Raw genomic sequence first — 24,698 nt, 5'->3', positions numbered from 1 at the left:
ACCCTTAATTAGTTTCATAACCATGCAAAAAAAAGTACAAATATTATATGTTTATGTTATTACTTAATTTTGAAAAATAATTAGTTTGTAGGTTATGTTAAATTAGTTAGTTAGGTAAAATTGAATTATTTTAAATAAATTGTTTAAGTTATTTTGACAAAATTAATATTTTGTATAGGCTATTTATATTTATCATATGTTGTCATATTTCTTTTGAAAATTTTATTATGTTTTATATTTTTATTATTTATGTTACTAATTTATTATATGTTGTTATATTATTTATTATTTTATATAAGTTATTTATATTTATCATATGTTAAATTAGTTATTAGTTTGTAGAAAATGTGTAGTTCTTGAAATCTGGAGATGAAATTTATGGTTGTAAGGTTGTCAATTTTAAATAAACTCAATATATATATGAACTTCCGTGCATCGTACGGGGGATGAACTAGTTCTATATGTAAATTGCAAGAAATGATATTTTTTCTATTTCTGTTATAATGGAAAAAGAAAGTAAAGAGGTTGTTAGTGTTTTCGTGTGTACCTACAAATTTTTTTGAAGATAATTCTATCAATATATGTGTCATTGTCCTTATGCTTGCTGCTTTTTAGGGTGTTAGGATCCTAGGGTTTACCTATGGTTTAGAAGGGAAAATTGAAAGAATCCGATGGAGTTAGGACTGTGCACAACATGGTTAAAATCGTGATTCAACTTGTATGATTTTATAATTTTATGTGTCAGGAACTTATAATCGACTCAATGTGCATATAAAATCGAAATTGTAGTAGAATCAGAGTGAATCGCTAATCAACTTGGTATCACGAGTTAATATGAGATTTTAACGATTTTAGGTTTCATGCACAGAATGGCTAGAGACGGAAAAACTTCCGTCTTTATGACGAAACTTTTTCTGTCTCTAACCAGCATAATATTAATTCTGATTCGAGGGCTGCCCTCGATGAACCCTTATCTCTCTCAGGTTTACCTTCATCACAACTGCCCTCTACGAACCCTTATCATTGTTCCCCATTACTGTTTGATTGCTCGGTGCTTAGTGTCACTGTCGATTTACAACTCTAATTGCTTAGTGCCGCCGTCGATTCAAAAATACGAATTGACGTTTCCGTGCTCGGTGCTGCCTTTTCTGTGCAACGCAAATTGATGCCGCCTGAGAGCTTTGGTGTCGAGAGAAGATGAAACTCCTGTGGATGTAGAACCCATTGACATGATCGAAAATAAAAATGATTGGTGGCAGAAAATACAGCGGAAATGATGACGAGGGACCTTCAAAGAAAATCAAGCGATTTTGAGTTGACTCGGTGGGGGAATTGAGAGACTCAGTCCTGGAAGGCAATGTGAAGTGAAAACAATCAATTTTCAAAAGTAAATAATAAACTGTTAATATATTTTTAAAAATAAAAAAATCACAACAATTTCTTCTATATTTAAAAAAAATCATTACTAGTTTTGCTTACTTTTTTCACAACAAGTGAGCTTAGGTGAAAAATTGGTTTATGGTTTTTAAAAATAAACAATAAATTGGTAATACAATTTTTAAAAATAAAGAAGAAATTGCTGTGGTTTCTTTTTTATTTCTAAAATAAATAGATATTTATTTGTTTGTTTGTGCAAAGGATACTATGTAAAAGATCGATTTACGGTTTTTAAAACTAAATAATAAACCGTGAATTCAATTTTTAAAAATAAAGTATAAACTACACCGGTTTCTTCTTATGAAAATTTACATTATATGAACTAATATTTGGAATTTTTATTATGGATGGATGAATGATTTGACTTAATATTTAGAAATTTCATATTATTTAGTATTTTTGAAATTAATAGATGAAGTTATTTTAAAATAGGTATATGTATTTCATTTATAATGAATAAGGTTGCAATAATCATGTTATTAAGCAATATTAATTCATTTTTTATAAAATTATGTCATTATAAAAATATATTTACATACATTAAAGAGTATTTTTAATTGTCTTTAAAATTTTATGATTTTAAGATTCGAGTTTACGATTTCAATCCCACTTAAACTCTCGATTTTAACAACCTTGGCGCACAGAGAGAATTGGAGGGAGATAACAACAGAATGGAGGAGGAAATGCAGTCAGAACAGAACAAAAGAGAGAATTATAGAGAAATGAGAGAGATTAGACTTGAGAGAGAAATCTGATATTTAATTATCATTTATCTATATCTTTTCTCTAACTTATCTAGCCTATTTATAGGCTGTTAACTGAAAGGTACAAACATGAACAACAACCTAGAGTACAACATAGTAAATTCATTTAAAGTAACTACTATTATATTTACAATTATAGCCTTGGGGATCTTTGGGGTCGTGACAATTCCCCCCTCCTTGAGAAAGTTCTTGTCCCTAAGAACTTATAGCAACAACCACTGTTTTCTTCATCCAATTCCTGCCTTCACTATCTAGTTTACCCCCCTTCTGTTTTTCTCTTCTTTCTTTTGCTTTTCTTGCAAATATAAAATGTATTCCTTAATGATCTCCATGTCAAGGCTCTCTTCTCCAACAATTCCAGTAATTTCCTTGACCTTCTTACAGAAATTATGCCAGTGAGTGGTAGCAATAAGCATTCCGGCAGCAACCTTCTCTTCCAAAACCAGCTCCAGAAGCTGTTTGATACCTGCTTTTACCAATGCTATGGACTCCTCAGCTTTCTCCGAAACCAAAGGCAAAGAAACATTGCTCTTAGAATCTTCTCTCTCAGAACCATTCCTCTCAAGGTTCCATTCCTGGACATTAGCTGGTTCTTCAGATATTGGACTAGGCACAGGGGTAATGCAATGGACTTTGCTTCTTCTGTCAGTCCTAATAATTCCTCATTTTTCTCCTGCAACCTCTCAATAGGTACATCTTGATTTATTAGCTCTTCTTCTAGTTTCTTAACAATTGTAACCAAAGTCATTTCAACAGATTTCTCCTTCAGTGGTGCCTCAATAACTTCTCCGGTCTGAGCTATATTCTCAGCTGCAGTAGGAAAATTACGAATAGGCAAGCTGCCTTCCTCTGCAGCGTCAGCTGCCAATATATCTCCAACAATATCATCTCCAATGGCTGAATCAACCATCTCATGATCAAAACTGCTGCTGAGATAGTCATCTTGAATTTCCTGATCCATTGCAGGTACTTCATCAACTTCCTGCTGATCAGATGTCTTAGGTAGGATTCCAGCTCTTGCTGGAATCGATTCTGCAGTGGACCTTGAATAAAGATCTGAAGCAAGATCTTCAAGGTGCTAAAGAAACAGAAAGCAATTACGAGAGAGGAGGAAGAGAGGTTTCGCTGAAAGAATTCTCTTAATTCACAAAAGTTACAGAAATGAGGGTTAGCTAAGTATTTATACTCAGCTACCCTTGATGACAGAAAACTTGCAAGTTGCAGCAAGTTATAGCCTCCTAACTAACAAAGGCAACTGATATAACAGATTACAACATCTTTAACAAACTCAAAACAACTTAACAGTAGCTATAATTGTAGCACAACAAAAAACTACACACAACAAAAATTAACATCATTATTTTCCTTCTACAAGATCCACTATTATACTGACCTTATACTTCTTTAAAAGCTGAATCAGCATTTCGTCCATTTGGTCAAACTTTTGGTTGATGTGAACAGAAAATTTCTTGAGTGTTTTCTCTGATGACTGTACACTTCCTTCCGCCATTATCTCAATTCACTTACTGAATCTGCCTCAGAGTCACACTGCAGTAGCCTAGGATCGGCTGCTCTGGATCGTTCATTTCTGTATCAGCAAGGTCGCCAGAAGTCGCTTTGCTCCGTTTTGATTGAGAAACAGCCTATGAGTATTGCTTGGATTAGAATTGCCTTCGCATCCACAAATTTCAGTGACTTGATTGGCTCTATTGAGCTTTTTGAGAATCGACTCTTTTGTTGCAACTTCCAGCTTCGCCTTCAAAACTCAACCTGAATCAGTGTTGGAAATGAGAATCATCCTCCTGCTTCACCTTCAAGATTTGAACCGAGAGTCATTTTACTTTGATTCGCCTTCAAATCCAAGCAAGAAGTGCCAAAATTCACAGCCAAGACTCGATCAGAATTCGAGAAATCAGCAATCCTGAATTGCTGCTAACGGTCGCTGTCTGATTCTATACCTTGATATAATTGCAAAAAATTCTGAAATCACAGTCGAGAATTGTTGGTTCTGATACCAAATGTCACGTCCTAGAGTTGGGCTAGGGATTAGAAAGGAAATTATCCAGAATAGAGAGAATTGGAGGGGGAATTGGACAGAAAGAGAGAGAGAACATGTAACATCCTGCATCAAGCGATAGGAAGGACCGGAACAACTTACCCTGATGGGCCTACGCGAACTTCTCAAAGGGTCACTCATCCTTGAGCTTCCCCAGCTCAAGCACGTTTAACCCGGGAGTTCTTTGCCTACATTCAGCTCAAAAGGTATCCAGTTGGTGTTGTTCCCTTCCTTACTTATCCTCGATATGTACTACTCTTCTTTGGGCTCTTGGGGTATTACATTCCCCCCCCCCCCCTTGAGCACATGGCGTCCTCGTTATGCGACCTTACAACTAGTCCCAGATCTTCTCCCATTTGGGGGTTGCTATCCTAGAAGCTTGCCAGGAGTCGCTCCTTGCTCAGGCCCTGACGTCACTCCCCGCGCTCATTGGACCGCCTTCATCAAGGGTCGGCTCTGATACCACTTGTAACATCCCGTATCGAGCGATAAGAAAGACCAAAATAACTTACTCTGATCGGTTTACGCGAACTTCCCAGGGGGTCACCCATCCCTGAGCTTGCTCAGTTCAAGCACGCTTAACTCGGGAGTTCTTTGCCTACATTCAGTCAAAAAAGTATCCAGCTAGTGTTGTTTACTTCCTTACTTATCCTCAATATATACTATCCTTCTCTAGGCTCTTGGGGTATTACATAACATACATAATGGAGGTGAAAATTCTGTCAGAGCAGAACAAAAGAGAGAGAAATGAGAGAGATCAGACTTGAGAGAGAGAAATCTGAGATTAAATTATCATTCATTTATATCTATTCTTGTAGAAAGGGAGAAAGGGAAGTGGTATTTCCACACACTTTATTGATATGAATTAAAATATTTATACAAGAAGTTTCCTAAGAATTCTCCTAAGATTTAGGACTAGATTACAACCCTATTATCTAAGACTAGATGTTATTCTACTAGATTACAACACTAAAAAATAATCTAAGAAATATCTAAGAAATAATACAAGATAATACAAAGCAAAATAACAAAAAATAAATAGATGATAACGGATAATTTTCAAGGCCCGGCCTGGTCTTATTTTATTTCTTCAACACTCCTCCTGAAGTTGGGGAGTGGATGTCAATCATCCCCAGCTTGGTCGCTAAGGCTTCAAACTGAGTACTATGGAGACCTTTGATAAGGACATCAGCCACTTGTTGGGTAGATGGAACATAGGAAATTTGCAAGAGACCTGCATCGAATTTTTCCTTTAAGAAATGCCTATCAATCTCAATATGCTTTGTTTTTTCATGTTGCACCGGATTGTGGGCTATGCTTATAGCCGATTGATTATCTCCCAAAATTTCAATTGGCCTTGGCACTAAAATTTTTAAATCTTCTAGAATGATCTTAACCCATAAGAGTTCACACACACTTAGAGCTATAACTCTAAACTCAGCCTCAACACTTGATCTAGCCACCACCCCTTGTTTTTTACTCTTCCAGGATATTAAATTCCCTCTTAAGAATACACAATATCTAGTTGTGGATCTTCGGTCAACTAAAGAACCACCATAATCAGCATCCGTACAGCCTTGAAGCCTCAAGTCTATCCCAGGAGCAAATAGAATCCCTTTTCCAGGTGTAGCTTTGAGATAACATAGAATCTTCCTAACTGTTGCCATATGTACCTCATTAGGATCATGTATGAACTGACTGACTAGGCTGACAACAAAGGATATGTTAGGCCTAGTGTGTGCTAGATATATTAATTGGCCTGCCAAGCATTGAAATCTCCCATTGTCTATGAAACAAGCAGAAAAAGAATGCTTGAATTAATTCAAAGATGCTAAAAACAAGAAGTTAAATACTCTACCTATCCTTATCTTTTCTTCTACAAAATAGGAGATGAGATAGGATGTTCTCTCTCCTAAAATTTAGGAAATACTATCTCCTAAATTATAGAGATAACCTAAAAACTAAACAATCACATTCAAACTTTAAATTATAAGATACACTAATTCAATCTATATGGCTGGATGGCCTTATTAATATTTAACTTTGAATTTCGTCCAACACTCCCCCTCAAGCTGTGGAGTAGATGCACGTCATTTCCAGCTTGCCAATTAGAAATTCAAATCCTGGTCTCACCATAGCTTTTGTGAACACATCTGCTACTTGATCTTTGGTGGAAATATAAGACAAGACTATCCCTCCTTCTTCAATTTCTCGTTTTATAAAACTTCTGTCTATCCTCACATGATTCATGCGATCATGTTGAACAGGATTTTTAACTATGCATATTGCCGACTTACTATCACTGTAGACCCTTGTAGGTTGAGCCAAGGGTATCTTTAGGTCCTTCAATAGCCTCTCTAACCATATCACTTCACATATTCCTTGAGCTATTGCTCGAAATTCTGCCTCAGCACTGCTACGGGCCACCACAGATTGTTTTTTGCTTCTCCATGTCACAACATTTCCCCATACCTTGGTACAATATCCCGTTGTTGACCTGCTGTCCTCATTTGAGCCTGCCCAATCTGCATCCACAAATCCTTCGATTCCCTTTTCTTTTGTTTTTCGAAACATTAATCTTTTTCCAGGTGTTCCTTTAAGATACCTTAGTACATGAAATACTGCATCCATATGTTTTTGTGTGGGAGAATGCATATATTGACTTATTTTACTTACTGCATAGGCAATGTCAGGCCGAGTCAAAGACAAATAAATTAGCCTTCCCACCAAGCGTTGGTACCTTTCCTTGTCTACGGGAGTATCACCCTCTTCTTCTCTAGATTTCCAGCCCTTGTCTAGTGGAGTGCCAGTAGGTCTGCATGCCAACATTCCGGTGTACTTTAGTAAATCCAAGGTGTACTTTCTCTGTGATATAAATAACCCTTCTTGACTTCTAGCCACTTCCATACCCAAGAAGTATTTCATAAATCCGAGATCTTTGACTTCAAATTCTGCCTTCAGCTGCCCCTTTAAAGTTTCAATTTCTTGTAGATCATCACCTGTTACAATGATATCATCAACATAAACAATTAGAATAGATTTCTTCCCATATTCTGTGGTTTTCACAAACAACGTATGATCAGTTTGTCCTTGTTGATACCCAAATTGGATTAAGGTCATACTGAATTTTTTGAACCATGCCCTAGGTGACTGCTTTAATCCATATAGAGATTTTCTCAGCTTGCACACATTTCCTATGCCAGCCTCCTCTTCAAAACTAGGTGGGATCCTCATATATATTTTCTCATCTAAGTCTCCATTAAGAAATGCATTCTTAATATCAAACTGAAACAATGACCAATCTAAATTTACTGCAATAGAAAGAATTACCCGGATAGAATTCAATTTAGCCACAGGTGCAAAAGTCTCCTCATAATCTATCCCATATGTTTGAGTGAATCCTTGGGCCACCAACCGGGCTTTATATCTTTCAATACTACCATCAGCATTGTGCTTCACAGTAAATACCCATCGGCATCCAACTATCTTCTTGTCTAAAGGTCTCCTTGCTATTTCCCAAGTGCCATTTTCCACTAGGGCCTTCATTTCCTCCATAACCGCTGCTTTCCATTTAGGATCCTGCATTGCTCCTTGGATATCTTTTGGAATAATTACACTGTTAACTTTAGCAATAAACCCTCTGAATTTAGGAGACAACTTAGCATAGGTCAAATGATTTTTCAGTGGGTATTTTGCACAGGATCTTACCCCCTTTCGTAGAGCTATGGGCATTGTCCAATCCAGTCCGTCCTCTGGTGCTGCATCACTGCTAGTGTCATGCTCCTTGCTGAGAGTTTCCCTTGCTTCAGGGCTGTCTTTTAGACATTCTTCTTCAGTCCTGTATGCATCTTCTGAAGGACCAGCAGCTGTTGGTAGAGATGATTGACACTGCTGTAGCTTAGTTTGGTCTTTTGGTCGTCGGGAATAAACAAGCAGAGGGTCAGCTGGTGGTGTGGTATTGTGCTAATCAGAACAATGGCCAGCTGCTATGTTAGAATCAGTTGTTAATTTATGGACTGCTGGAGCTGTATCTGCTGTTGTAGAAGTCACTGTTAGTGTGTTATCAGAGGTTTTAATCATTTCTCCCCCTTGAGAATACACTGGCAGTGAAAGAGTGGGAGGAGAAAGTGGATTATTGGGAGGATCCATAGGTGATTTGGACTGATAGTAGGGAATATCCTCATAGAATGTAACATTGGAGGAAATATAGTATTTTCGATTCATAGGGCTGTAACATTTGTATCCTTTTTGGGTAGGAGAATATCCAATAAAAAGGCATTTTAAAGCCTTGGGATCAAGCTTAGTACGAGAGGGACTGTGATTGTGAACATAAGCAACACAGCCAAATACTTTAGGCGGAAGGGAGTGGAGAAAAGGAGCATGAGGATATAAGGCACAAAGGGTATCAATGGGGGTTTTGAAGCTCAAGGTCTTGGAGGGTAGGCGGTTTATAAGAAAAGCTGCTGTAAGAACCGCTTCCCCCCAATAGGAATGAGGGACATGGGTTGTGAACATCATTGCTCTTGCAACTTCTAAGAGATGCCTATTTTTCTGTTCGGCCACACCATTTTGTTGTGGTGTGTAAGGGCAAGAGCTTTGATGTAAAATCCCATGGTCAAGCAAGTAATTGGTTAGATCATGAGAAAAATATTCCCTTCCATTGTCAGTCCTAAGGATGTGAATTGAAGCTTGGAACATATTCACAACAAATTGATGAAATCGTTTGAAGATACACTAGCTTCGGATTTCTCCTTCATAAGGTACACCCAACATGTTCTAGAGTGGTCATCTATGAAAGTTATGAACCACCTAGAACCTGAAATATTTGGCAGTTTAGAGGGGCCCCAAATATCACTATGGATTAGATGGAATGGAGATGAGGGTTTGTAATATTGGATGGAATGATGGGCCTTAGACTGTTTTGCAAGAGTGCAGTTTTCACATGAAAAAATGTGATCTTTATTAATGAAGAATTGGGGATACAAAAATTTAAGGTAAGGGAAACTAGGATGTCCTAACCGCTTATGCCATAACATAGCTTTGGCATTGGCGTTAACATTGAAAACAAATTTATTTGGATGAGTAGCTTCCAAAGAGTTCCTGGGCAACCAATAGAGACCATCCTTAGCTTCAGCACTGCCAATCATCATCCCCGAGGCTTGGTCCTGAAATAAACAGTAGGATGGAAAGAATATCACTTCGCAATTCATGTCACTTGTAATCCTACTTACAGATAACAAGTTGTGACTTAATCCTGGAACATATAGAACTGAATCAAGTTTTAACTTTGAAATACACACTTTACCAAGACCCAAAGCAGGAGAGGTAGAACCATCAGCCATAGAAATCTCAATCTGCTTTCTACATGGTCTATATTCAGTCATACCTTCCATGGAACTTGACATATGATCAGATGCTCCTGTATCTATTATCCATACATCCTTAGGAATTTGTTTTGACACTAAAGAGCAGTGAGGGTTACCTTGCAAAGCAATAGAGGCTGTAGATTGAGGATTAGAAGAATCAGCCAAATTTGTTCCTTGACTAAGCAGCCTGTACAATGTCTTTATCTGTTCTTCTGTTAGATTTAAGTCTGATTTTACCCCTTTTTCTCCACCTAATTTTGGGCCATCTTCACCAGATGCAGCAGTCACATATGCTGATCTGCTGCCTTCTCGTTTATTCCTTAGTTTCCAATCAGCTGGTTTGCCATGGATCTTCCAACAAGTCTCTCGGGTGTGGTATGGTTTTTTGCAATGATCACACCATTGCTTTTCTCTCCCAAAATATTTTTGACCAAAATCTCCTTGCTTAACAGTAACAAGGGCTGAATGTTGGTTAGTCAAATCAGCAGTTGATTGAAGCATAACCTTTCGGCAGCTTTCTTCTCTTCTAACTTCTGCAAAAACTTCCCTTAAATTGGGCAGAGGTTTAGTGCCTAAGATCCTGCCACGTACCTTATCTAGATCATTGTTAAGTCCATGGAGAAAATCGAAAATTCGATCTGTTTCGATCATCTTATTATATTTAACACTATCAGTAGCACTTTCCTAAGTAATAGTATAAAACAAATCCATCTCATGCCATAACTCTACCAAAGTATTAAAATAATCTGTAACACTTAGATTACCTTGCTTGGTATTCCTTATGGCTGACCTTACCTCAAAGCTTTGAGATGAATTTTCCAAATCTGAATACATTTCTTGCATCGAATCCCAAATCTCCTTGGCTGTTTTATGGAAGAGGTATGTCCTTCCAATCCTAATTTCCATGGAATTTATCAACCATGCCATTATGGTTGAATTTTCGGCCTCCCATATGCCATAGGAAGCATCTGTTGGCGAAGGAGCTGGAGCCGCACCAGTCAAGTATCCAGCTTTCCCTTTACCCTTGATCACCAATAAAACTGATTGAAACCACTCCCTAAAATTACTCCCATTTAACTTATGGTGAGTAATTTGTAGTGGGTGATTGTCGATAGACTAATTGGACATGTTAGGAACGGCTTGTGAAGGAGTCGAATGGTGAACAACACTTGGAGAACTGGTGACTGAAGTTTCTGTGAAGATAGGGTTTTGGGTTGAATCGGCCATGATTTGTTTTTCGGAAAAACTGAAGAAACAAACAAATGGCAGAGAAACAAAATTTTCTTGCGGCCTAACCTAGGCGCTCTGATACCATGAAACAAGCAGAAAAAGAATGCTTGAATTAATTCAAAGATGCTAAAAACAAGAAGTTAAATACTCTACCTATCCTTATCTTTTCTTCTACAAAATAGGAGATGAGATAGGATGTTCTATCTCCTAAAATTTAGGAAATACTATCTCCTAAATTATAGAGATAACCTAAAAACTAAACAATCACATTCAAACTTTAAATTATAAGATACACTAATTCAATCTATATGGCTAGATGGCCTTATTAATATTTAACTTTGAATTTCGTCCAACAGTCTACCTCTTGACCACCCTTATTTGCTTGCAGTTTTGTATTGGGATCTACTGGTATTTGTCCCCCTTTTCCTCCTAATAAACTGGTTTCATCAAACAAATCCAAAACATATTTTCTTTGTGACAGAAAAATACCTTCCTTTGAGTGAGCTACTTTAATGCCTAGGAAGTACCTTACTACCTTAATTGGCCAAGGTATTTGATTTCAAATTCTTGAGCTAAGTTATGCTTTAGACAACCCTGTTCAATTGTATCATTCTCTGTCACCACAATATCATCCACATATACAAGTAAGGTTGTTACCTCCTCTCCTTGATACTTGATAAATAGAGTATGATCCCCTCGGCTTTGGTGGTATCCCATAGATAACATGGCCTTTGAGAATTTGCCGAACCATGCACCAGGGGCCTGCTTGAGCCCATATAAGGCTTCCTTAAGTTTACAAACCTGATTTTTTCCATCTTCTTTATGCTGAAAACCTGGAGGTATTTCCATAAAGACATCTTCTTCTAAATCCCCATGTTAGAAGGCATTCTTGACATCAAATTGTTGCAATTTTCAACCAAATTTAGCTGCCAATGCTATAAAAATTCTAATAGTAGTCATTTTGGCCACAGGAGAATTTGTTTCTAAATAATCAATACTATAAGATTGAGTGTAGCCTTCGGTAACTAGGCGTGTCTTATACCTGTCAAGTGTTCCATCTGCCTTGTATTTGACATTAAAAATCCACCTGCACCCCATTGGTTTTGCATCCCTTGGTCTAGGAACTAGCTCCCAAGTATGGTTTCTTTCTAGGGCATTCATTTCTTCCATCATGGATTTTTTCCAGTTGTGGTCTTTTACAGCCTCTTCCACTGATTTAGGAATAGCAATTGTATCCAATGATGCTAGAAAGCTTCGGTGGTTAGGGTATAAGCAGTGGTAGGATAAAAAGTTGGACAATGTGTGCTTGGTGCAAGTTTTAACACCTTTCCGGATGGCAATTGCTATGTTTAGATCTGTATATTCCGGTTGAGTCTGAGATGGGTTAGAAGTATTGGTAGAGTTCTCACCATGTGAAATTTTCAAGCTAGTGTTAGGGATTGATGATGGGTTTGGCTCCAGGTCTTCCATGGGTTGCCTTCTCTTGTAAACATAGGGAGAGCCTTTGTATCTTATAGGAGAACTAAGCCTCGAGTGAGCCTGTTCAGTGGGAAAATCAGATGGCAAAGGTTGAGATGATAGAATAGGATTGGGATCTTGTGAATAGAGACTCTGACTGGATGTTACTGTTTCAAGACTAGGATTGAGAAATTCCCAATCCATATCAGCTTGTCCAATGACATCTGGCCTATCTGGAATTGGAGTAAAGTATGGTTGTGATTCACTAAATGTGATATCTTTAGAGACATAAAATTTCCGAGTGATAGGGTGATAGCATTTATACCCCTTTTGTGTTGGAGAATATCCAAGGAAGATACACTTAAGGGCCCTAGGGTCCAATTTGTCTCTATGGATTTTGAGTATGTGAACAAAACACACACATCCAAACACTTTTAAGGGTAAATGACCATGAAGATTGAGGTCTGGAAAGAAACGGGCTAGACATTGGAAAGAACTTTGACCATTAAGAATCCTAGGTCCCTATTAATGGCATAGGTGGCTATCAAACACTGCCTCCCTCCAAAAAATTTTTGGTACATGATGATGGTGAAGGAGGGTTCGAGTGACATTGAGAAGATGTCGCATCTTTCTCTTTGCCACCCCATTTTGTTGGGGAGTATCAATACGAGATGACTCATGGATGATTCCTTTTTGTTGAAAATAAGTATGCAAGTTAGTATTGAAATAATTCCTTGCATTGTCCGAAACCATTTTATAGGAGTACCAAATTGGGTTTGAATCATTTTGCAAAATGTGATTAACACTAACCCAATGGCAGCCTTATCTTTTAGAAGAAATACCCAACACATGCGAGTACAATCATTGATAAATGAGATGAATCATTTTACCCTAGAACAATTGGGTATTCTGGATGGTACCCAAACATCAGAGTGAATCAAATTAAAAGGTTTTGAAGTTAACTCGTTACTAATTGGAAATGAGACTCGATGATGTTTAGCAACAATACATTCATCACACCTAAAGCTACTAGGATCTAAAGACTTAAACAAATCTGGAAATAATTGTTTTAACACTCCAAATGGAGGATGGCCTAACCTAATATGGTGTAACCAAATAGAAGACATATTAGAGGTTGACTGGGAGGAGAAGGCCACAAGTTGCTGCTGTCTCTTTGTAGAACAATCACTCTTCCCGTCCAAGAGATAGAGCCTATTCCAAACCTTAGCCACACCAATCATCTTTCCCGTTTCCTTACCCTAAAACTTACACATTGAAGGTGAAAAAACAGCCAAACAGTTAAGATCTTTGGTTAGTTTATGTATAGAGATCAAATTGGTTGCTAAGGTTGGGACATGAAGAACTTGTTCAAGGTGAAGCTGTGGGTTTAATGACACTCTACCTCTTCCAGAGATAGAGACAGTTGTTCCATTTGCAATGGTGATATGTTTGGTAGGTTCAAGGGTTTCATAGGTTTCAAAACAATGGATATTAGGGGTCATATGATCCGTAGCTCTGAATCAAGGACCCAAATGCTATTCTTATCAGATTTAGAAGCTGTAAAAGTTGTATAGGAAAGAGTATTACCTTGCTGCACTAAGGAGTAGGAGGCTCCATCTTGGAACGTTCGGAGAAAGGCCTTTAGCTTGCCTAACTCCTTGGTATTTAATTGAGTTAGATCAGCCTCTGATTCTCCTTTATTAGCTTCTTCTTCTGGATCCTTGCTGGATAGATAACTCTGGGGTTTCATATTTTTGAAGCCTCCAGTCCTGCTCAAGACAGTTTCCTTCCCATGTAATTTGAAACAAGTTTCCCTAGTGTGTCGAGGCTTTTTGCAATAGCTATACCATTGTCCATCACGATTAGAGCTAGCACCCTGGTTCTGAAAAACAGGTCCAGGTCTTCTAGGGTTCTGAAAACCTAAGGTTGCGTTCTCTTTATTGTTTTCAAGTCATTTTTAGTTTTTAATTTTTTAAAATAATGAAAACACGTTCTTTTTGCTATTTTTAAAAAGGTATTTTTGAAAACAAAAAAAAATTTATAAAGAAAACTCAAAACAACAAAAAGTTGTTTTGAGTGTTTTCATCCAAAATGAACTTAAAACTCAAAACATATTTATTTATTTATTTATTCATATTTTATTATTGTAATGGGAAAAAATATTACAAAATTCATTAACTTTAAAATGTATATATTTTTTTAATAATATATTAACATTAAATATTTATAATTTACTTAATAATCAAATTTATTGAATAAAATATCATTAAAAAAATATTTTCAAAATTTCAAAGTAAACGCGTTTTCTAATTTTTTGTTTTGAAAAATAATTTTTCAAAATGACAAAAAGAACGCGTTTTTAATTTTCTAAAAACATACTACCAAAATAGAAAACTGAAAATGAATTCAAAACTCAAAATTGAAAAACAAAGAGAACGCAGTCTAATTGATGATCAATGCTGATCCCTTGGTGCTGTTCTCAGTTAGCATCGCATATCTTTGATTTTCCTCACTTCTTATAATAGCAAAAACTTCATTTAAATTTGGGAGTTTGTCCTTACCAAGAACCTGCACCCTTACTTGGTCGAATTCATGGTTGAGCCCGACTAGGAGCTCCATAATTCAGTCTCTCTCAATTATTTGATTGGGAGTTGCAACATCCTCTTGGCACACCATCTTGATGGCTTGCTATTGGTCAAGCTCCAACCATAAGCTCTTCGTTTGGTTGTAGTATTTGGTCACTGTCAATTGCCCTTGTTTGGTGGAGTTGATCTTTGTTTTCACTTCAAAAATCATGGAGGCATCTTTAACCTTGGAGAAGGTCTGTTGGACTGTCTCCTAGATCTCTTTGGCTGTGCTTAGGAACATAAAATTCCTACTTATGTCCGGTTGCATTGCACTCCACAACTAGGACATAATCTTTGAGTCCTCACACATCCCATACAGTGAAGGATGGATCTTCTTCTTTCGGTGGATTGTTTGTCAAGTGACTTCCTTTACCGCATCCTTTAAGAAGGGTCTTCACCAATTGAGCTCATTGAAGATAATTCCTACCATCTAATTGGTAGGACTGATGAAGGCTCGGCAAGTCCCATGCTATAGGGTTTTGATCAATTAGATTTAGCTCTCCGGCTATGTTGGACGAAGGACTAGAAGATGGGGCGTTCAAAGAGGATGTTTTTGTCATGATCTTTAAAGAATAGTTAGATCAATGACGAGTTGAAAAAAAGGAGCAGACTCGGTACTGCAATAAAGGTAGATAGAAGGCATGACAAACAGCTAAACACGAAGGCACGAACACAACTGGAAGGCACGAACATGAAGTATTTCGACACTAGGGATGGGCTAAAAAGACGTCGGAGGGCTGATCTAGAGCAGCTGGAGGTGAAACAATAGCGGACGCGCCTTCAAGCGTTGGCGCATGGGGACGAAGGCAGATTGGCGGTGACGCATGGGGACTCCAGCGGAGGTGGGTCTCCGGTGGTTGGCCAATCTAATGACGACGAACCCAATGGTGGTGGCTATGCTGGTAGGTGGTGGTTGGACAATGGTGTTTCGACTTTGACAGTGATGGTGCAATGAAGGCACTTGAACAGAATGAAGCGATAGTGCAATGAAAGCACTAGGGTTTACTGTATCAGCCTATTAACGAGGTTTTGATACCATGTAAAAAGGAAGAAAGGGATGTGGTATTCCCACACACTTTATTGATATGAATCAGAAATATTTATACAAGAAGATTCCTAAGAATTCTCTTAAGATTTAGGACTAGATTACAACCCTATTATCTAGAACTAGATGTTATTCTACTAGATTACAACACTAAAAGATAATACAAAGGTAATCTAAGAAATATCTAAGAAATAATACAAGATTATACAAAGCAAAATAACAAAAAATAAATAGATGATAATGGATAATCTTTAAGGCCCGGCCCGGTCTTTATTTCTTCAACAATTCTCAAACTCATCTAGCCTATTTATAGGCTGTTAACTGAAAGGTACAAACATGAACGGCAACCTAGAGTACAATATAGTAAATGCATTTAAAGTAACTACTATTATATTTACAATTATAGTCTTGGAGATCCTTGGGGTCGTGACATAAGGTAACTCAAGGCAAATCCTATAAGGCTACAACAACATAACAAGCCTTTATCCTATTATATGGGGTTGACTAAATAAATTATAGTTTTCCATTCATTTCTATGTATGATCTTATTTTCTGTAAGACCTATATATTCAATATCAAGTGTAAGTGTCTCCCACCAAGGTTTTTTGGTTTTCCACTACCTCTTTTGCTAGATACTTGTTCTAATCTATCCACTCTCCTCACAAGACCCTCTATTGGTCTTCATCTCACATGACCCAACCGTTTGAATAATGTCTCAGACATTTTATCTTTAATAAGACCCATTTTGACCTTATCATGAATAACTTTATTTCTAATTTTATTTTTTCTTATATGACCACATATCCATCTTAGCGTCCTCATCTCAATTATACTTATATTTTGCACGTGTTGGTGCTTTTACTGCCCAACATTCTTTGCGATACAATGAAGCTGGTTTTATAGCTATTTTATCAAATTTTTCTTCCCACTTGAATATAATCTTACTATCACATAAAATACCAGATGCACTGTACCATTTTGTCCATTTTGCCTTAGTTTTATGGGTAACAGTCTCATTAATCTCCTCATTTTTTTGGATGATTGATCCAAGATATTTGAACTAATATTTTCTTGGTATGACAATCTACCATTTTTACCATAACATCATCCGTGGTTATATTTTAACTAAACTTACACTCTATATATTTGATTTTTACTTAATTTAAAGCCTTTAGATCTAGAGTGTTCTGCCATATCTCGAACTTAGCATTCACACATTCTTTTGTCTTATCCAACAATACAATGTCATCAACAAATAGCATTCACCAAGGCATCTCTACTTGGGATATGCTTAGTGAGTTCATTCATTACTAGGGCAAGTAGGTAAGGATTTTATGTAGATCCTTGATATAATCTCTTGGCAATTGGAAAAGTATCAATATCTTCTCTACATATTCTAACACATGTTTCTACTCCATGATGTGCATCTTTATTAACTTGTATATATAAACACCATATATAGATTTGTTTGTTTATCTCTATACTTCTCCAATAGGTGCCTCAACAAATATATATCTTCCATTATTACCCTACCAGGCATGAAATCAAATTGGTTTTTCTACACCTTTGGTTTATCCCAATGGAGGAGGATCCCCACTTTGCAAGTGTTGGGGGAGGGTTGTATTTGTATGCCATGTTCCCCTTGCTTTTTGTGCGCGTGTTGCAAAAAGGCTATTTCCACAAGTTGAATCTGTGACCTACCTCTGAAGAAGAAGAAAGCAAAAAAAGGATGCTTGCATGAAGTTATTGAGGGATGCTTTGTGGTAGACTATCATGATCGCTTGTGAAAGCGCTCGTCACTGTGAGAATCCCACAATTTCAGTTTCTTTGACTGTTGCCCTAAACAATTCCTGTAAGCACTCCTGCAGGAGTGCTAATTAAAAATTAATGGGATAAATTGCAAGATTAGATTGCAATAGTTCATCCAGCTAACTTAATGACCTAATTTTCTTAACTGTATGGATTGGCTCCTTGTGAACTATGCTGTGAACACTTGGTAAGGTCGATTTGTTTTTAAGGAATTAAGAATAACCTGTGTGCATCAACCTTACAACTTAATGCTTACTTTACAGGGCAGATGTGGATACTAGAAAAGGTGGGAAGGGAGAAGAGGTGACGGGGAATTACTTCTGGAGGATAAAAATGAGAGAAAGTCAAGATCAACTATAAATCATTTTTTGAGCAATGAGAAATATATCCAACCAGATACACACACACACACACACACACAGAGAGGAACTCACTGAAAGCTGGGATTTTAGTGTATGACTCACTAAACTGTATTTCCTACGACACAAGAAGTTCTTGATCATTAGGACATAATCCACATCAGCTGGTCTAGGAAATGTTGACACAGCTGCCATTGTGTTTCTGTATATACCAATTATTCATGATTGATAAGGATCTCAAGGAGAGTACTAAGTTATGTGTTAGATCTCAAATCTGATGGGGAGCATAGTTCTGAAAGGCGCGAGGCGCAAAAGGTCCTGGAGCCTGAGGCGCGAGGCGCACGAGGCGAGGCGCGCCTTTGCGAAGCGAGGCGCACCTTTTAGGAAAAAAACTCAAAATCTTGTAAAATCATAAACAACTATCAAATTATCAATAATAACACATTCATATCATTCATGATTCATTATCTTCAAATTCTATAAACTAACAACATCAAAGTTAATTCATTCATCATGCAAATTCTAAACTAGAAACATCATCAAAGTTCAAACTTAAAGTCTTAAACTTTACCAAGTACCAATTATAATGCAAAGTTCTAAACAAACACATAAACACTACAAGTCCACAATCAATATAAAAAAGTTTTTTAATCAATCATCATCAAGGAGATCATCAACATCAAGGTCAATATCTTCATCATCCCCTTCAATCACCCCTTCATCTTCTTCTTCATCTCTCAATTCTTCTCCCTCTTCCAAGTCTTCATCATCTTCGGTCCCTGCCTCACTTTCCTCCTCTTCAATCTCTTGAGTTACTCGCCGCTTTGAAGTCGAAACCGAAGTTGATCCCAATTGTGATCGAGTTTGTTTAGTTCTAAATTGATAACTAGGCTCTCCAACTCCTGCAGCCGCAGCAACATTACTCCATGTCAACCCATCCCCAATGTCATCTGGAAAAACAGTTTCATCATCTTTATCATTCTCCTCATCAAGTTTTCCAGTCAACCATTCATTGCTTTCATCAATGTCGGTCAATATGATAGGGTCAATGGTATCACGCATTTGATATCGACGCCTCAATGCTCTATTGTATTTCACAAACACCAAGTCGTTTAAACGAAGTTGATCAAGCCTGTTTCTCCGTTTAGTATGAAGCTGCAACAATTTATGCAAAAACATACTAAGAATAAGTTACATGAAACAAACCAACTACTAATAAAAATTGTAAGTGTATATGTACAATGCACTTACATTTTCAAACACACTCCAATTACGTTCACACCCAGATGAACTACAAGTCAAGCTAAGAATTTTAATTGCAAATTTTTGCAACGTGGGTGTTGACATTCCATATGAAGCCCACCATTCAGCTGTCCAATAAAATTCATGGGTTAGTTATTATCTATTATCTAGAATGATTATATATATAATGTAATATATATATGTGTACCTGGTGATTTCTCAGCTCTCTTTCTAATAGCCATATAGTTTCCAAAGAACCTATCTGCATTGTTATACATCGAAAGCTCAGCATCAATTTGGTCTTGAACCTTTATATCTGGATTTAACTTTCTAATGCATTCATATAAGCCAGTCATGATCTCTGGATCTATACGTTCAGCCTTGTAGAAATATTCTGGGTTCAAGTACCAACCAGCTGCGTGCAAGGGGCGATGAAGCTGAACATCCCATCGATTATCAATAATCTGAAAAATGGGTGCATACTTCTTTTCATCCCCATTAAAAGAGTTAGCAATCGCTTCTTTGGCCCTATCCATGGCCTCATATATGTATCCCATAGCAGGCTTCTTCTCACCATCCACTAAGCGCAATACACGCACCAATGGACCAGCCACCTTTAAAGCAAATACAACATTGTTCCAAAGTGAAGGCATCAAAATCACTTCTACAACCTTTTTAGCCCCTGCTTCTTTTACCCACTTGCTTGTCATCCACTCCTCGGAGGTAAACATCCTTCTAAGGTTGCTTTTCAGACTATACATCCTGCCCAAAGTGATACAGGCAGTTGCAAACCGTGTTTTTGCAGGCCTCAACAACTCTTTCTTGTCAGTAAACCTTCTAAGCATGTTTACTAGACCCGAACGAGTATAGATATAGCTATTCACCATAACAGCTCTCTCAAATGTCTTCTTCATATTAGGTAACTTGAAAATATCTTCCAACATTAAATCCAAATAGTGCGCTGCACATGGTGTCCAAAACAACGTAGGATATTTTGCCTCCAAAAATCTTCCTGTTATTATTTAGAGTGAAATTAACAAGATATTAGTAAATAATAAATATCTAATGAATATTCAAATTGTTCTATTTATAAACATAATACAAATTACAAAAATGAATTTCATACCTGCTAAAACATTGTTTGAAGCACTATCGGTGACCACTTGCACCACATTTCTTACTCCAATCTTTTCCACACATTTACTTAATAATTGAAACATCTTTTCCCCAGTCTTTGAATAGCTAGAACCATCAACAGACTCCAAGAACATACTTCCTTTAGGAGAATTGACTAAAAAGTTAATCAATGTCCTTTCCCTCTTGTCTTTCCAGCCATCTGACAAAATGGAACATTCATATTTGGCCCACGCCTCTTCATGATCTTTCATCATTTCACGAGTGGCTTCCACCTCTTGTTTGAGAAGGGGAACCCTGACTTCATGGTAACTAGCGGCTTCACACCCGGACCATACTGACCAACTGCTTCTATAAATACTTTAAAACTGTCATATATCACTGCATTGAATGGAATGCCTGCATCATACATCCATCGTGCAAAGCTTCTACAAACTCGAGCTCTTAACTCTTTTTTTGCAAAATCATGCTCACCCAACCTTGTTTGCTTTCCTTTGCCCTTGCTTTTCAACACATTAACTTCTGGGTCTTTAAGAAAAACATCAAGTGGACCTTTTTGTGTTGGCTCTTTAACACTACCAATACTACTAGTATCGCTTCCACTTCCGGTAGACACATTGGGTCTTTTTCTACTTTGAGGCAGCGGCTCATCATCATCATCATCATACCCTTCACCAAATTGAATATCATCATCTAACGATGCTATATTTCGCTCATCCCTGTTATTTTTCTTCTTTTGCATGTACTCTCCAATCTCTTCTTTTACTGATGGAGGACATTTTGGACAAGCTTTAGTATTCCTAAAACCGCCCACAAGATGTTGTTTCGCCCGAAATATACCACCTTTTGTTACTTTACGACAAAATTTATATGTGGTGGTATTTCTATCATTAGGATCAGCTTCAAAATAATTCCATGCCGGGTCCGTTTTGGAAGTGGTTGACGACATTTATTGGGTTGTTGCAACACAGTCAATTTCATCAAAATTATCCTAATTATAGAAATAAATTATAAAGACTTAAAAGCAAATTTCAGCAACCAGCTGCCAGCAAAATAAATTAAGCAAAAATGCAAGAAATAAACAAATAAAATACAACTAAAGAACTTACAATATGAAATTATGAATATAGGAGAAGATGTGGGCAGCGGCGGCGGCAGCTTTAGGCCCTTAGCAGCTTCAACTTGAAGAGCTCAAGAGCACATGAGAAGAGGCGAGGAAGAGAGGAGAAGACCGTGGCGTGGGCAGACTCAGCAGAGGAGAATAGAAGAAAGGGCGCGGCTGGAGACTGGAGAGGAAGATCGAGCAAGCAGCGAGCTGGAGAGGAGAGGAAGAGAGGAGGCAGGCGCGGCAGAGAGGAAGAGGAGGATCGGGCTGGGGCTGGAGAGAAAGAGAGGAGGGGGTCGCAGCTGGAGAGGAGAGGAAGAAGAAGATCGGGCGAGGGCGAGCTGGAGAGAAGAGGAAGAGAGGAGGCAGGCGCGGCCGCTCGGCTAGGGCTAGAGAGGAAGAGGAAGAATGGAAGATCGGGCGAGGGTGAGCGAGCAGCGAGGGCCAGCGAGCAGCGAGTTGGGAGGAGAGGCAAGCACGGTAGATGCTATAGTCGGGAGGAGTGAGGAGCGAGCTGGAGAGGAGAGGCAAGCGCGGCTGGATGCAGTCGGGAGGAGAGGCAAGCGCGATTGGGCTGCAAGATTTAAGTAGAAAACCTCAGTTTCATGAGGCACGCCTAGGCGCACCTCACGCCTCAGCGCCTAGGCGCGCAAGGCGAGGGCCTCGCCAAAACCGCCTCGCCTTGGCCAAGGCGAGGCGCCTCGCGCCTAGGCGCGCCTTTGATAACTATGATGGGGAGGCTCTTCTGTAATTGAGGAAGAATAGAGAATAGGCAGGAAAGACAAACATGAGAAAGAGAGGGAAAGAAGAGAGAAAGAAGAGAGAGAGAATTAGGAGGGAAAAGATCGGTGGTATTAATCCTCATATGATCCCCATTCTCATGCATTCATCTTATTTATAGGAGAGTTACATCTCTAGAGTATTCTCCTAACCACCTCTCTCGGCAGTTAGGGCCAAGTGGCTATATGCGCTTGGAGTCCTACTAGCCTCAGAATATCAACTAATTACAAGTATATCCTGCCCCTAATTACAGTTATGCCCCCAGGCTGTGACATTATGCAATTGTAGCCAGCCTTTAAGATGTGGAGTCCTGACTCCTACGGCAATCAGTGACCTCCTTGTTGATTGGGAAGCACTATTGGAGGAGAAACACAATATTTCTGATAGGGAACTACATCCTTAGCATCTTATATCTGTCATTAAACCTATTTGGCTGTCCTAGATGTGTTTAAGAATCGTTTGATATCTTTGTTGAAAAATAAATTATATTATGTAGGCACTTGGCTGGCAGTTAATCTATTAATACTTCACAGAAGATGACCAAACACCATGCCAGCTGGTGCAAAAACACTGAGCCTTAATCACATTAGGTTGATCGGTTTCATGTATTTAGCTTGTTAATAATTTCCTGTTCAACAATAGCAGCATGCAAGCCTTAATCCCACTAGGTGGGGTCGGCTAATCATCTTTCTATTACTGGCCACTGAATTTTCTTTGGTCTTCATTTACTTTTTTTACTTTATCCACTCTACTCCATGGTCTATTGGTCTTCATATCACATGTCCAAATGATCTTAGATGCATTTTTCACATCTTATTTTTGTTTGCTCACATATCTTGCATAGCATTATTGACTCAGGTAGCTTTTATTTTGCACATGTTAATACTTGATTGTCATTCAACATATTGGTCTTATAGCTTTAAGTTTCTCTTTTAGCTTTACGAAGATTTTACAATTGCATAAGATGTTGGAAGCACTTCTCCATTTTAACCATCCTGATAATTCCATGAGTAACATCCTCAAATTGATCTGAGATGTCTGAGTTTTTCCTGGAATAATCTTAATCTTCAAGTTTTTTTTTTTGTTTTTTCTAAAAAGAAGGTTTAAATTTTTATTAGATTAAGTTAAAGAGGACCATTACAGACCAGAAGAAAACCAAAACTAACTCCAAGATGGGACTGAAAGACACCAAAAGGTCTGCCAACAACTGTAACCAAACACGCCAACAACTGTAACCAAACACCTCAACCCAACCCCCCCCCCCCCCCCCGGCCAAAAAAAAAGAGCAGCAGAGACCTCAAACTAGGAAAGGAAATGAAACTCAAAACCATAATGCCTTCAGAATAAAAAAATGCCTAGAACCAACACATCCCAAAAGGCTGATAAAGCTGCAATCAAAGAGAAAGAGAGCCAGATGCTAGGCTGATCAAAATGCGGCTGCCCAAAACCAACAAATAGAACTTCCAGCCAAAGTTCATGTGCCAAGGAAAAAGTAGGGACCATAGCATCAAGAGCTTAAGAGCGGAATTTCATTAGGACTCAATCTTCATGCGCCACCGTATCGAATTGAAAGTTGCACTAGACCCAGGATAAGACTCACCCTCTGTGGAAACAGATCTGCTGAGTGGAAATTGCCCTTTCCGAGATTCTGGCTTTAACAATAACTGAAGGCCTCCAATCCCAACAAGTAGAAAAATTAGAAAATGACTAGGCATCATCCATATAGCCAAAGACCCAAAACAAGAGGCAATGTGATCCTATGACAATAAGAAAATTCAATGGCTAGCAAAAACCCCACTCACTTCATAGCAGCACACTTCTCTTGAACCACGATCAATAATAGCCTTTAAAACACCAGTCTCATCCTTAGCAGACAGACCCAAGGCTCTCCCAATGAACCAAGTTGCCCTGGCCTCAGCCTCAATTTCTGAAGAAACTTCCAAACCTGTCAGATCTTCCATTGTCCAGATGTTGACTTCCTGACTAGGATTTTCAAGATTCAAATTGTCTGAATTATGAAAACCCCATCTGGTGTAGAAATAACCAGACATTTTGAGGGCCAAATGTTGTGTCTTCCGTGCTTCTATTTTCCACTGTACTTACATTTCACGTTGGACAATTTATCTCATAACATAGAAAAATCACCCTTTTTTTCATGCCAAATGTACCATTGAACTCAAAGGATGGTCACTGACATGATGCTTTAACTCTGTCTTGGCTTTTGAACAGCTTGGCCCCAAGAGCAAACCAAGAGGAGGAAACAAAAATCCATCACTGATATTAGTG

The 24,698-nt window shown here is 38.1% G+C and overlaps 2 protein-coding genes across 3 annotated transcripts in view; one reads left to right on the top strand and one right to left on the bottom strand.

The window, feature by feature from the left end:
* Window positions 1–24,698, top strand: part of LOC127803451 (calmodulin-binding transcription activator 3) — a 37,590-nt gene that overhangs the window by 7,896 nt on the left and 4,996 nt on the right. The gene's annotated exons all lie outside the window — the stretch shown is intronic.
* LOC127803452 (uncharacterized) lies at window positions 18,461–20,137 on the bottom strand. Its single transcript, XM_052339678.1, has 3 exons — window positions 19,602–20,137; window positions 19,403–19,521; window positions 18,461–19,306 (listed from the first exon to the last, which is right to left on the bottom strand). Exons 1-3 carry the CDS (start codon window positions 20,122–20,124, stop codon window positions 18,803–18,805), a joined length of 1,146 nt encoding a protein of 381 aa, XP_052195638.1. The 5' UTR covers window positions 20,125–20,137; the 3' UTR covers window positions 18,461–18,802.

This window comes from Diospyros lotus, chromosome 6, assembly GCF_014633365.1.
Source record: "Diospyros lotus cultivar Yz01 chromosome 6, ASM1463336v1, whole genome shotgun sequence".
Taxonomy (NCBI): domain Eukaryota; kingdom Viridiplantae; phylum Streptophyta; class Magnoliopsida; order Ericales; family Ebenaceae; genus Diospyros; species Diospyros lotus.
The sequence above is the reverse complement of the archived record's forward strand: the minus strand, read 5'-3'. Positions and strand labels throughout refer to the sequence as shown.